Source organism: Aphelocoma coerulescens, chromosome 3, assembly GCF_041296385.1.
Source record: "Aphelocoma coerulescens isolate FSJ_1873_10779 chromosome 3, UR_Acoe_1.0, whole genome shotgun sequence".
Classification (NCBI taxonomy): Eukaryota; Metazoa; Chordata; class Aves; order Passeriformes; family Corvidae; genus Aphelocoma; species Aphelocoma coerulescens.
Window position 1 is genome coordinate 66,919,407 of NC_091016.1, and position 12,115 is coordinate 66,931,521.

General features: G+C 37.8%; 1 protein-coding gene across 2 annotated transcripts in view; it reads right to left on the bottom strand.

The window, feature by feature from the left end:
* Positions 1-121: 121 nt before the first annotated feature.
* The window catches only part of PCMT1 (protein-L-isoaspartate (D-aspartate) O-methyltransferase), a 36,921-nt gene continuing 24,927 nt past the window's right edge, over positions 122-12,115 (bottom strand). Inside the window, exons 6-8 of one of the 2 annotated variants that reach the window (XM_069010677.1) lie at positions 12,010-12,095; positions 10,272-10,441; positions 122-2,278 (exon numbers count right to left, since the gene is read on the bottom strand). In XM_069010677.1, the coding sequence (XP_068866778.1) occupies positions 2,266-2,278; positions 10,272-10,441; positions 12,010-12,095 (269 nt within the window). In that variant the 3' untranslated portion in view covers positions 122-2,265. Of the gene's footprint in view, positions 2,279-10,224; positions 10,442-12,009; positions 12,096-12,115 lie in introns of both variants that reach the window. The other variant, XM_069010679.1, reaches the window with a different exon arrangement.

Below are 12,115 nucleotides of genomic sequence, written 5' to 3' on the forward strand. Positions count from 1 at the left end.
GACACATAGTTCTGATCAGTTAGCAAACCAGTATTTTTATACCCGTTTACTTTTTGGAAATGCAAAATCCTGTTGAAGGTTAAACAACAAAACCAACCACAAAATCAGACAGACACCTAGATACAGCTTCCTCTCAATTTGTTTTATTTGGCAAAGTAGCAATTCAGACAGTTCACACAGCATTTATTCAAGCTCTTCAAGTCTTCTGCATTTCAACTTGTCCTTGTCTCCAAGTTTTTACTTCAGAACCATTGCTCCATCATGGAGGAGTTTCCATTTTCGACTCCTAAATGCTACTCCTGGATACTCCTTTCTGTCCGAGTACCTTGGCTACCATCAACCCCTTCAGTGGAATGGGTGCCCTACTCCCACCAGCCTTGGTCCCTGAAGCCTCTACACCCCCTGAAGTGGTTCTCCCCCAGGAAGTTGTCATCGGGTCTCAGCTTTAACACCACTTCCAAGTCAGGCTAGCTTATTACACTGTGTCCAGAGACAGGAATTTGGATACAGTTGAGCTCATATCTTTCATTTAACTGATTAAATTTGTGAGAAGATGTAAATAAAGCTGAACTCAAACTGAAAGATACAGCGACCAAAAGGTTGAACGTTAGCATGCATCAGTTAAGATATTTCACTTCAACACCAAGAACTAGAGTCACAGTTGATCGTGGGTTAGTACAAATTTGTCAGACGCAAGTGGATTTTTCTGGATTGTATTTTCTAGAATACACGCTATATTAATTTCTTTGTAAGATTAATCTTGTGCATGTGCTCCCAGGCTGCAGTCAGATCAGGAGGTGGTACATTAACTTCCAAACATCTTTAAGTTATATAATATTTTTTATAGAGGAATAAAATGGGGCTGGCCTTCAAAAGGCAGGTTATTTAAAATGCTCCTTTTCCATGTTCAGAGGCCTTTGAATTTTAACCTTTATGCTTCCAGGGATTAATCCTATCACAAAATTACTGCTCTTCCACCATAAAAAGTTGTTTTGTTTTTTTTTTGCAGTGATCAATATGGGTTGTTTTATTCCATAATCCTTCTTATCATTAAAAAAAAAAAAAGAGGGGAAATAATGATAATACGCTGTTTACTTTAATTACTGGTTGCTCAAATATGAGCAAGATGACTGAAAACGCACTTCCCCCCTTTCCCAAAGCAGTCCACCTTACTGTACTGCTTCGCAATTTGCTGTTGACATTTTATAGTACCAAAACAGAAAACTTAGGGCAGAAAAAAAGGTTTATAGCCTTCCCACTATTCTTCTATATGAAAACTGAACAAGTGCATCTATCTGTTCTTAGGAGTCCAGGATTCTTTTGCATGCATGATGTGTTCCTTTTACAGCAAATTAGAATTCCCTTTCTAAAGCAACTTTTAGAACCAAAGGGGATTTTGTTTTTTTATAAAGAACCTAGCAATCCATATCTCAGACTACATTCCCGTCCTAATCTTCTGCACAAGCACACAACCACCCTTTTGCTTTTAACTTTATCTGGCAAAGCAGCCAATAAATTATTTGGTGACTGGAACACACCTCACTTCACATTTACAGAGTTAGATCCATGTGTACCACACCAGCACGGAGCTATAAACCAAAACAGAATTTCCAGATTCCATTAATCAATTTTAGAAGGAAAGGGAAAACCATGTCTTTTATGTCCAACTTGAACAGCAATGTTTGATAAGAGTGGCCACCAACCTCTGATGTCTTGAAATTTAATATATACAAATGCCTGGTTTTAAGGTAAAAAAGCAGCTGATTGTATCTACTACATGCTAGTCTATGACACCATGTCAAAAGCTTAGAAAGGAAGTTCATCTCCTTTTAGTAGCATCTAGCAGACATTGGAACACAGAAAACCTGGTATTACCTACGTAGTGTTGTAAGGTGCACAGAAGCAGTTTTACCAAGGGACACAGGAGCCGAGAGAAGTGAGTGTTCAAGTTCCCCCATCAAAATCAGAGTTCACAAGCTACAGGTCTTTATCTGCAGTTTTGCAGAAATTCACTTTGAACAGATGAAAGTGAAATAAAGGCATGTTAAATAAAACAGTGCCCACATAAAACTTTCCACCATTTCTTTATCAGGTTTGCCTTGAGCATCTAAAAAAATAAAACAAACACCACGCTTTTCCATGCTGATAACAACAGTATAACGAAGTCCAAAACAAGCTGCAATGCTGTTGGTTTTCAAAAAGCTTTTAGAACTGGAGATGAGCAGTCCACTGTAACACTATGTTTGGGTCAAGATGATGTAGCTTTTACAATTCATCCCTGTAGAAAGAAAACACATGCAGTTATGTTTCTTCTCCCCTTGGAAATCATATTTGAAAAGTTTTGATACTGAATCAGGTTACATTTAAGTGCTCATGCACATCAGCAAAACTTCAGAAATCTCTTCAAGCATTTGAGAAAAGAAACAAACACCAAAGGAAAGGCAACAGCAATCCCATATTGTCTATACCATCTCATATTATTACGTGACTTATTGTGAAATATGGGTCCGTCTATTTTACATTTAATGGATCAGTTGCTTTAAGGAAACCCCACACACTGCACAGCTACTAACACAGCTACCTGCCATCCAAATTCTGCTGGCTCCACACTGGCAAGCAACTGAGCCAACTTACTAGACAGAGTATTGGCAAAATCCATCCTCTGTAGCTGCCAAAAAGGCAAGTTTAGCTTCAGCTGAAGTCTCTGAAGAAAGCTGGGAACACAATCTCACATCCCTGTCATGCAGTTTGTACCACTTAGTTTATTTATTTCTCAGAGGAACTCGATTAGCTCCTGAAGGAGCTATGATAAATCAGGAGTAGGTTATGGAAAGGTTGGGGACAGGGCAGTTGTGAGAGAGAGAGAGTGTGTGTGTGTGTATTAAAAGGAGATCCAATGAGGAGAAAGGATGCATCAAGAAGTCTCTCTAAATCACTATAAGGAATCTAGAAAATGCAGGTTTTTGTTCCTGTAGGACATTTAAAACACATTGAAACAAGAAACCCATAGAACCTATATTCCAGTCATAAAGTTATCATATAGTAGTGATTTTAGCATTTCTAAAGCATTAATTTTAATACAAAATGCCCATCGAATCTGAAAGCTGTGCACTGTGCCACCACGAACATTGGAAAATTCAAAGAGAAGTGTTTTGCCGTTTTTCTTTTTTTTTTTTTTTTTTTTGCACAAGGGACAATCTATAAAATCACAATCAGTTTGCTGCAATTTTTCTTTTAGTAGGTGCATCGGCCTCATTAGCCAAAGCAAACAGTGTCTGAATTAGAAAAAACCTCACTAATGTGATTGCTGGCTCAATACACAATAGTATTTCCAGCTATCATGCAAACTAACCCACAAAAATATAGGTCTACATGCACACACAAAACCTTTATCCTCCAGGAATCATACAGCATGGAATGACAGCATGCAAAACATTTTAAAAGCAACTGAAAAGGCCGTAGAAACTAGTGCCTAAATGACTAGTTTTCTCTCTAATGCAGTTGGGATGCAAACCTTGTGATTTGTAAGTGATAAATATTTGCATTCTTTGCACTTTGCACTGCCTCCTCATAGTAAGGTACTAATCATACAGCTTTAGAGTACTGCAGTAATTACAGACAGCAGAAAAAAGCAGGAGGCAGAAGAACACATCTTGGCAGGAATAAAGAAAAATCTGTTTATAGCTAAAGGTTTGGAAGCTCTCCATATTTGCCTATCTCACAAAATGGGTATTTGCTTACTTTAAACAGATAAAAATAAATGAACATCTGATACCCAGTTTAAAATGCAGTGCCAGTGAATTCAGGACAAGTGTTTCATTCATACCTAACACTTCCAGGAGCTGCATCATCAGTTAATTTTTACAACTTCAAAAAGTGTTTTTAAGTAACAACTACTGCTATTGCTGGCTTAGTCTCATATGCCTAATTGTGGGTGTGATTTTTATCCTGATTCCTACCATACATTCTCACAGCTTTATAAAACCCGCGTCTTTTACTGTGACAAGCAATTCTTAATCCTTCAAACCTGAGGTAGATCCTCAAGAAACTGTAAGCCTAAGAAACATTCTGTATTTACTTCAAAACTATTAAACACAATCATTTTACCCAGCCACAGAGGTTAGCAAGGTTTTTCCATAATGCTGGTAACACACTTAAAGTACTTAAAGTACAGGTTTGTTTTTTCTTTTCCAAAATGGTATTTCTACTTAAAATATATAATTATTATATAAATATATCATTTAAAATAAATCATATTAACATGGCAATGTTTCAATTGGTGGTATTTTTCATTGCTTTAACATATTCATGACACTACACCCTATATGTGACTTTCAAAATAACGATTTTCATATTTTGTTTTTTAGAAATTTAAGGGGATCAGCTTTCCTCAAGAGATTTTTCACTTGCTCTTCACTACTCATCAATCTAACAACAGCATGCCAGCCCAAACCAATCCATGATATACATGCTAAAATTATACAGCATTTATTTTCTACAGGTAGAAGTTGAATTTACATGTGCATTATTGGATTGTATGTACTGGAAAGTACATACCTGATAGGTAACACCTGATAGGTAACAGTTGTCAGCTTTCTCCCTAATGTAGAACAGCTTGCAGACATAAATACATATTGCAAACCAGCATCAGCTGATCTGAGCTGATCCTGACTGGATCAGAAGCTGCTGAGCTATGAAATCCTCCAGGTTTCAGCTACTGGTAAGAATCAGGATACAGATCTATCCTTCCAATAGTAAAACAAGATCTATCCTGCTACAAAGCTTAAAAGAAGACTCTTAAAAGGAGACTCTCAAAAGAAGCAGAAAGGCTGCTCTTTCCTTGTTAAACCTATCTGGTTGTCCTCTAGAGCCACAAGAAAGACCTACTAATTTGTATTCTTTCTGGCCGCAGCTATTTGCTGTGATTCTTACACAGCTCACATAATTTCTCTCCACCTTCATATATGTGCTCCTTCCAATCTTCTTACCAGCTCCTGCTTAGCAGGCAATATATATATTTAGTCACCACAGTAGTCCTTAGGCCTTTGGAATTCTCGTAGAAGAACCACTCATCTGTCAACTGAGGCATCAAAGCAACTTTGTAAGCTCAAGTTAAAGCAAATTTCAGAAGTCATTTGCTCAAAATTATTATTCTAGAAAAAAATGTAAGAAAGTTTGAAAAATGTTGGCTTACTAGTAGGGAAAATATATGTATGAATATTCTACATTTCCCATTATGAATAGCCAACAAGAAACTAAGAAGCATTCTCATAAAAAGTCTAATAGGTAGCATTTCAGGTAAATGACAGTTTGTCATGAAATTAAAAAAAGAATCACTAATCTTATTGTTGATAAGTTCGGGATACAAGTAAGTCATGCAGCTTTGCAATCCCTCACCACCTCTTTAGTGGAAGGCATTCAAATTAAATATTTGAACAAACATTTATAAATCTATCTGAAGTCAGTATCTCACTCTTTTAGATCCACTTCAATTTTGTCATTAGGCAGCATTTGGCTTTCTCTTTTCAATACATCATTCATCTATGAAAAACATGCTGTCATTACTGAAAGTGGATTTCAGAGTATAGCCTTTTATTAATTAGAAATACAGCATCTACTCAGTGTTTCAGCAGCCAAGTATTTCTCCCCTTATAAATTTTTGCAATATTTAGATTTGTAGCATTTTAATCTGGAAAGGTGTTATTATAAAATATTTATTATTTGCTATGATCAATCATAAAATTGAGAGTAAATTGAAATTATAAAGAAAATTAATTTTTTCTGTAATCTACCCTATCAGATATATCACATGCATTTTTGCATAATTCTATTGGGTTCACCTGGCAAGGTTTTGGTAGTGGGGGAGCTGCAGGGGTGGCTTCTGTGAGAAGCTGCCAGAAGCTTCCTCCATGTACTACAGAGCCAACACCAGCTGGCTCCTAGACAGACCCTCCACTGGCCAAGGCTGGGCCAATCAGAAATGGAAGAAACACCTCTGTTGGTAACAGATTTAAGAAGGAAAAAAGTTACTGTGCAGAGAAGAGTGGGGTGGGAACATGTGAGAGGAACAGCCCTGCAGACACCCAGATCAGGGAAGGAGGGGAGGAGGTGCTCCAGGTACTGGAGCTGAGATTCCCCTGCAGCCCATGGTGCAGCCCATGGTGAGGCAGCTGTGCCCCTGCAGCCCACAGAGGACCACAGGGATGCAGAGATCCACCTGCAGCCCGTGGAGGAGCCCACACTGGAGCAGGTGAATGACTGAGAGGAGGCTGTGAACCCATGGGAGGCCTGTGCTGGAGCAGGGTCCTGGCAGGGACCTGCAGACCCATGGAGAGAAGAAGCCATGCTGGAGCAGGTTTCCTGGTAGGATTTGTGACCCTGTGGGAAACCTATGCTGGAGCAGGCTGTGCCTGGAGGACTGCATCCCAAGAACAGAGACCTGCCTTGGAGCAATTCATGAAGAACTATTGCCCATAAGAAGAACTCACATTGAGAAGTTCATGGAGAACTGTGTCCTGTAGGAGGGACCCCACACTGGAGCAGAGGAAGGACTCCTCTCCCTGAGCAGCAGCAGGAAAAACGTGTGACTAACTGACTGTAAACACCATTCCTTGCCTCCTTGCACTGCTGGGGGGCAGGAGGTAGAGCTAAGAAGGAAGGAGAAGGGATGGAGGAAAGGTGTAACAGCCCCAGTTTAGTCACTGAAGTTTTTTCTCAGAAAGGTCATACTGTCATTATAATTTTGTATTTTATCAGCAAAGATGAATTTAGCATGACATTTATAAATAAATTCTACTAATATGATATACATAAGACAAAAGTAGTTGTTAACATTTTTAAGCAGCTGCCAGTCTGGAAATCAAATCCAAAATGCGGCAGAGACTCATTGCTAAGTGTTATTTACATTGTTATTCTCTTATGCCTCTGTATCAGCAACAGTGTGGCTGGCAGGACAAGGTATTCCCCGGAGGTATTTAAAAGATGTGTAGAAGTGGCCCTTAGGATCACGGTTTAGTGGTGGACTTGGCAGTGCGGGGTTGACAGTCGGACTCAATGACCTGAGAGGTGTTTTCTATCCTAAATAATACTATGATTCTGTGACTTCTAAAATTGCCTTTCCATATAAGCAGTAAGTGAACTCTCACAGAGAAATAAAACCGGAGAGTTCCTAATTTATACAAGATTTGCCAATAAGGGAGCCATCAAGCCATGTTCTCAACTGTGAAACACAAGAGGCCTTCTCTCCATCCTATTTTTTAGTAAAAAAACCCAAGGCAATTGAAAAGTTTTATGTGAAAGGATATTCTTACCAGTATAATCACATAACTGAGCATTGACTGCTGGATCTCTGGCACACTGCATTGTTTTTTTTTGTACCAGAGATAGGACTCCTGTGTGTATTCTACTTCCAAATGGCCCAGGGAGTCACATTCGAGAGGATTCCCACTAATATTTGGAGCTCAAAAATACTACTGCAACTGAACTAAAACTAGAAAGTTATGGACTAAATTTAAATAAATTTAACAGTATTCACAAATATAATACAATGCTTTATTTAGCAATGTACTGAAATCCAAGGAATATTTTCCTTCAGCTAGTCCAGACTTCCTTTTGCTACACGTTCCAGTTTTACATAGTGAGGCACGATACAAAATACCTGAAGGTGTTTGACTTCAAACACCACTTAAGAGTGTTGTGCTGCTTCACAAGAGCACCTTGCAGCCCCATATAAGAACTGCACTAACTTCTCCAAAACATGAATGGCTCAGCAAAAATTTAAACAGTCTTTCCTGCAAACTGGAAGGTCTGCTAGCCTAGGGAAAATGCTGCTGGCCTTTCAACCATATTCTGTGAAGGGACACCAATTCTTCATTCAAGGTGATGAAAGAGTTACCTGCATTAGAAATGAAATCACATAATGTAAACTAAAAGAATGACAAACTAAACACACAGAATTGAGCTACTCTTAGAATGATTATTGTTTAATGAATTTGAGATTTACAGCAACTAGTCTCCCATATACTACAGGTTTTTATTACAGAAACACTTAGAGATGCTTTTTCAGAGGAGTCTCTAACTGAGCTCTGCTCACAGATCTTGAACAATTTAGAAAAGATAAACTGAAATCTAGGAAGTGCAGACAAAACACCTCTTTTACCCTTGATGCCAGCACAGATAACAAATGCTGACCTATAATTAGAAATTTCCTTAACAGCAGCTGGCTGACCATATACTTCATAGTCACCAACAAGAAAAACAAAAAAAAGAAAGACTTCCTGTAAGGTCAGCAGTGCAGACAGTTATCCTAGAAAATGGAATAGGAATTTTCTTCAGATGACAAAAAGGACAATTAAAGAAATACCAAATGTTACATGAAGTGGACTTCTGAGATTTTCTTTAACAGAGAGTTCCCAGACTGAACCAAATTTAAATGCACATAGCAAGACACAGCCTCTATGCCATTGTAGATCAACCCTTCAGGCTAAGCACTGACCTTTTCTGATAACACCAATGTAAATTCTTAAATTAAAAATAAATAAATAAAATCAAGAAGTGTTTCAGAAAAGCACAGAAACTGGTAAGAATTTCTGGGGAAAATAACCCCACAGTATTCATGACTGACGAAGGCCCAAAGACAAACTATTAGATCTTCCTGAGCTAGCAGACAAAATGAAATACCAAACTGCACAGAAGAGATGCAAAAAACTCAAGAATTCTAGTCCTTAACACAGTACTAGTGTATCCTTAACACTAGTAGCAAAGGATAAACACTATCACTTGAGAAACCCTTCTTCCAGTGTTTTATGAACACACACTGCTGCTACCAAAAAGCCCCAATTGCTGCTATAATCAGATCAGGTGGAAATGCAGAAAAATCTATAAAACCTCTCTGAGAGAAGGAAGGCTTAAGAAGACTACTTCTCTTTTTTAGAGCAAGCGAAGCATGGACTCCAAACTTAAATAAAACATTTGCCAGAGGAGGAAACTGACCACAAAGGAAAGCTTCCAAAGCCTTACAAAGGCAGGAAACCCCTGAGTACCACACTGAGGGAATACTGGCAATATTCGAGGCCAAAGTATTCATTTGCATAACAAATACAAAACATTTGAATAACAAGTATGCTTCACAAGCTTTGAACTAAGCACTATCTCACTGAAGTTGCTTTAAAAGTAATTTGTCCGTGGTGGCTATATAGTTATCCAAGAAACACTGAAATGAGGTTTCAGTAAGCAGCGGCATGCAAACTGCATTATTTGTACTTTTTATGAATATTTTGATAGGTTAGACTAAGTATTCATGTATTCAGTTCACAAGCTGTACTCCAGAATATCAAGGGAAAAAAGCCAAAAATCTAAATTTAGGTTATAAAGCTCAAGAGTTGTTTTCAGAACTCATTGCACATCTCTGCACTTCATTAATGCCAATAATACATTCACAAGCACTTTCTGCCAGGAAGCAAAACAGCACTGCTGCTTTGTTCATTCACATACTAATGCCTAGCATGGCTTAAGCTGACAGCCACATTAAGTCTACATTACTGGCTGTTCAATCCAGCAAACAGGAAGGTTTCCTACCTCCAGAAAGGCCTTTAGAGTTTGCTGTATTGGCAAACATAAATACTGCCCCATCAGAGACAGATGACAGACTTCTAATAACACATCTGGGAAAATTTTCTGAACACTACTCAACTACATTTATACTTTAGGGAAAAAGGAATTATCTTTTCCACTGTTTGCTACTTGAGTCTAAAGGAAATGTGCTTGCAAGAACATCTACATTTTCTACAGTGGATTTTGCAAAAATTTTTCTTCATTTGTAGTGTTTCAGAAAAATAAAAAATGAACACCCAATTACCACTAACTTACAGGACAAAACAGTATTTATTAAGTAAAATCTTACACTTCACCCTAATTATTGGGCAAAATAGTTATAAAAAGTTCATTAAAAGTTAAGTTTAACCTTAGAAAATGCTGTGTTTAAAACGACAAATAAGAATCTTCAAAACACCAAAGACTAAAGGAAAACATGTCCAAAAGAGACAAAGTGCAACCCATGCAATATTTTTCTTCCGCTTTTAATTGAACTCAAACTTAGCATAACCTCCTTTGGATGATGTAGTAATGCAGACTGAGTCACTTTTCATGGTATGGAGAAGCAGAAAGCAATGACAGCAGCAAAGGCAGGCCTTGCAGTCTATCTGCTAAAAATTCACACCCTTTCACCTTGCATGTGTGTGGAAGAAGTAAGTGGAACAGAAAATCACTTCCACCTGGACCACTGCTTCTCTTTATCTGTTAAAGGCACATATATCACTCCCATCAGAGGCTTCATTTTGACACTGCCATCTTCTAGTTTGTCATACTGTTCGAGCATCTGGTTTCCCCCAGCAGGGCCAACTGGTAATATCAATCTTCCGCCAGGTTTTAACTGGTCTATAAGCTAGAACACAACACAGAAATTAGAATGTAACCAGCCACTTCACAGAAGCTGGATCCAAAGTTACAGTAGATTAATAGCTTTGCCATTATGTATCTATCTACTTTTATACAGTAGATAACTACTTCCATTAGGAAAAATAAGAAGTGCACTGAAAATGAGAGTATCACAGCAACATGGTACAACAACTGGTATTACAGTAAAATAATTAACTGGGCTGGTTGCAGTTTTATTTTCTATATATGTGGGGGAAACGTAAATAACAAAATATTTTTACAGCAGATTGAATCTTTTTTAACTGTTTGGTTTAACTGTTCAATAGTTACTGTGCATCGGTACAGGCCCATCGTCAAAAATTCTGGGGGTAACTGATCTCCCCTTAAGTCCTCAGAGTAAGATTTGAGATTGGTGACTTTTTATTATTTCTCTTCCTGGAATAATTTTGTCTACAACACACTCACTATCCAACAGCTCCTCTTTCATTCTGTGAATGGAACAGCCTTTTATGAAACTAGTCTAAAATATATGAATATGAGCAAGATAAGTGACAAGTAAACAGAGTATATGAGAAATGCTTGGATTTTTTTTTGTTTTCATAGTTAAAAGAGGCTAGTCACATTAGTCTCAAGGAAAATTCCATATTTCCCAGATGTCATGAAAAAAAACTTAATCCCCATTGCTAAATAAAGCTATAATTAAGAACTGTTTCATTCACTAATAAGCTTTCAATTACTTTTTAAATTGTCATCTGTCAACACTTTGCTAGGAACACCCTCCTACACACCTACACACAAAAAAACCCCAAACCCAAACAACAAAACCCAAATAAACCCCCCTTGAAAAAAACCTAAAAAATCCAACCAATGTTAAAAAAAAAGAAGCAAAAAAAAAAAAACCCACCACCACTGGTCATTGTCTGGAAATATCCAATCTGTCTATAGCACCTCAAAGTCCAGTCTTTCACTATCCTTCATTAAGATTTAAAAACCTTAACTGGCATCTAGCATATCAAAATCATGTTATGTATTACCATGTGCCTGATGAAAGGAAGAGAAAAAAAAATCTAATCTGCAAAAAATGGACTACATGTATGCACACTCCAAAGCACCTAGTTACTCTTCAGCTTCTCTAGTAAGAATTGCCCTGTATCCATTCTGAAAGCTACAAACAATTGGCACTGTTTGTATTTCCAGCTGAGCATTTTACTTTCAACAGGCTCAGTGCTTTGGAACTCAGGAAACACACTTAAATTTTGTAACTCAGTGTTCGATAAAATTGAATTATCTTATTAAATAAAATGTTCCAGTGTGTTGTTGTAATAGAGGGTTGCACACATGTAATTTTAAAATATGTTTATTTAGAGCAGAGTTATTAGAACAAACAGCTTTACCAAACCAACAGGAAGCCAAATTATAACAGAGACAAAAACCCCACACCATACAGTAATACCACACTGCCCACTGATACTCCCAGCAGTGCAAGCTACCAAGTATTTTACATATAGATGTACGCAAAGCATTCTCTACAGCTAAGATATTACAGAAACACACACACAAAACATAAAGGCTTACTGCTTGGGGCACAACCGGGGCTGCAGCTCCGACATGAATTGCATCATAGGGAGCTTCTTCTGCATATCCCATTCGTCCATCTCCCACTGCAAGAAAACACTTTTTT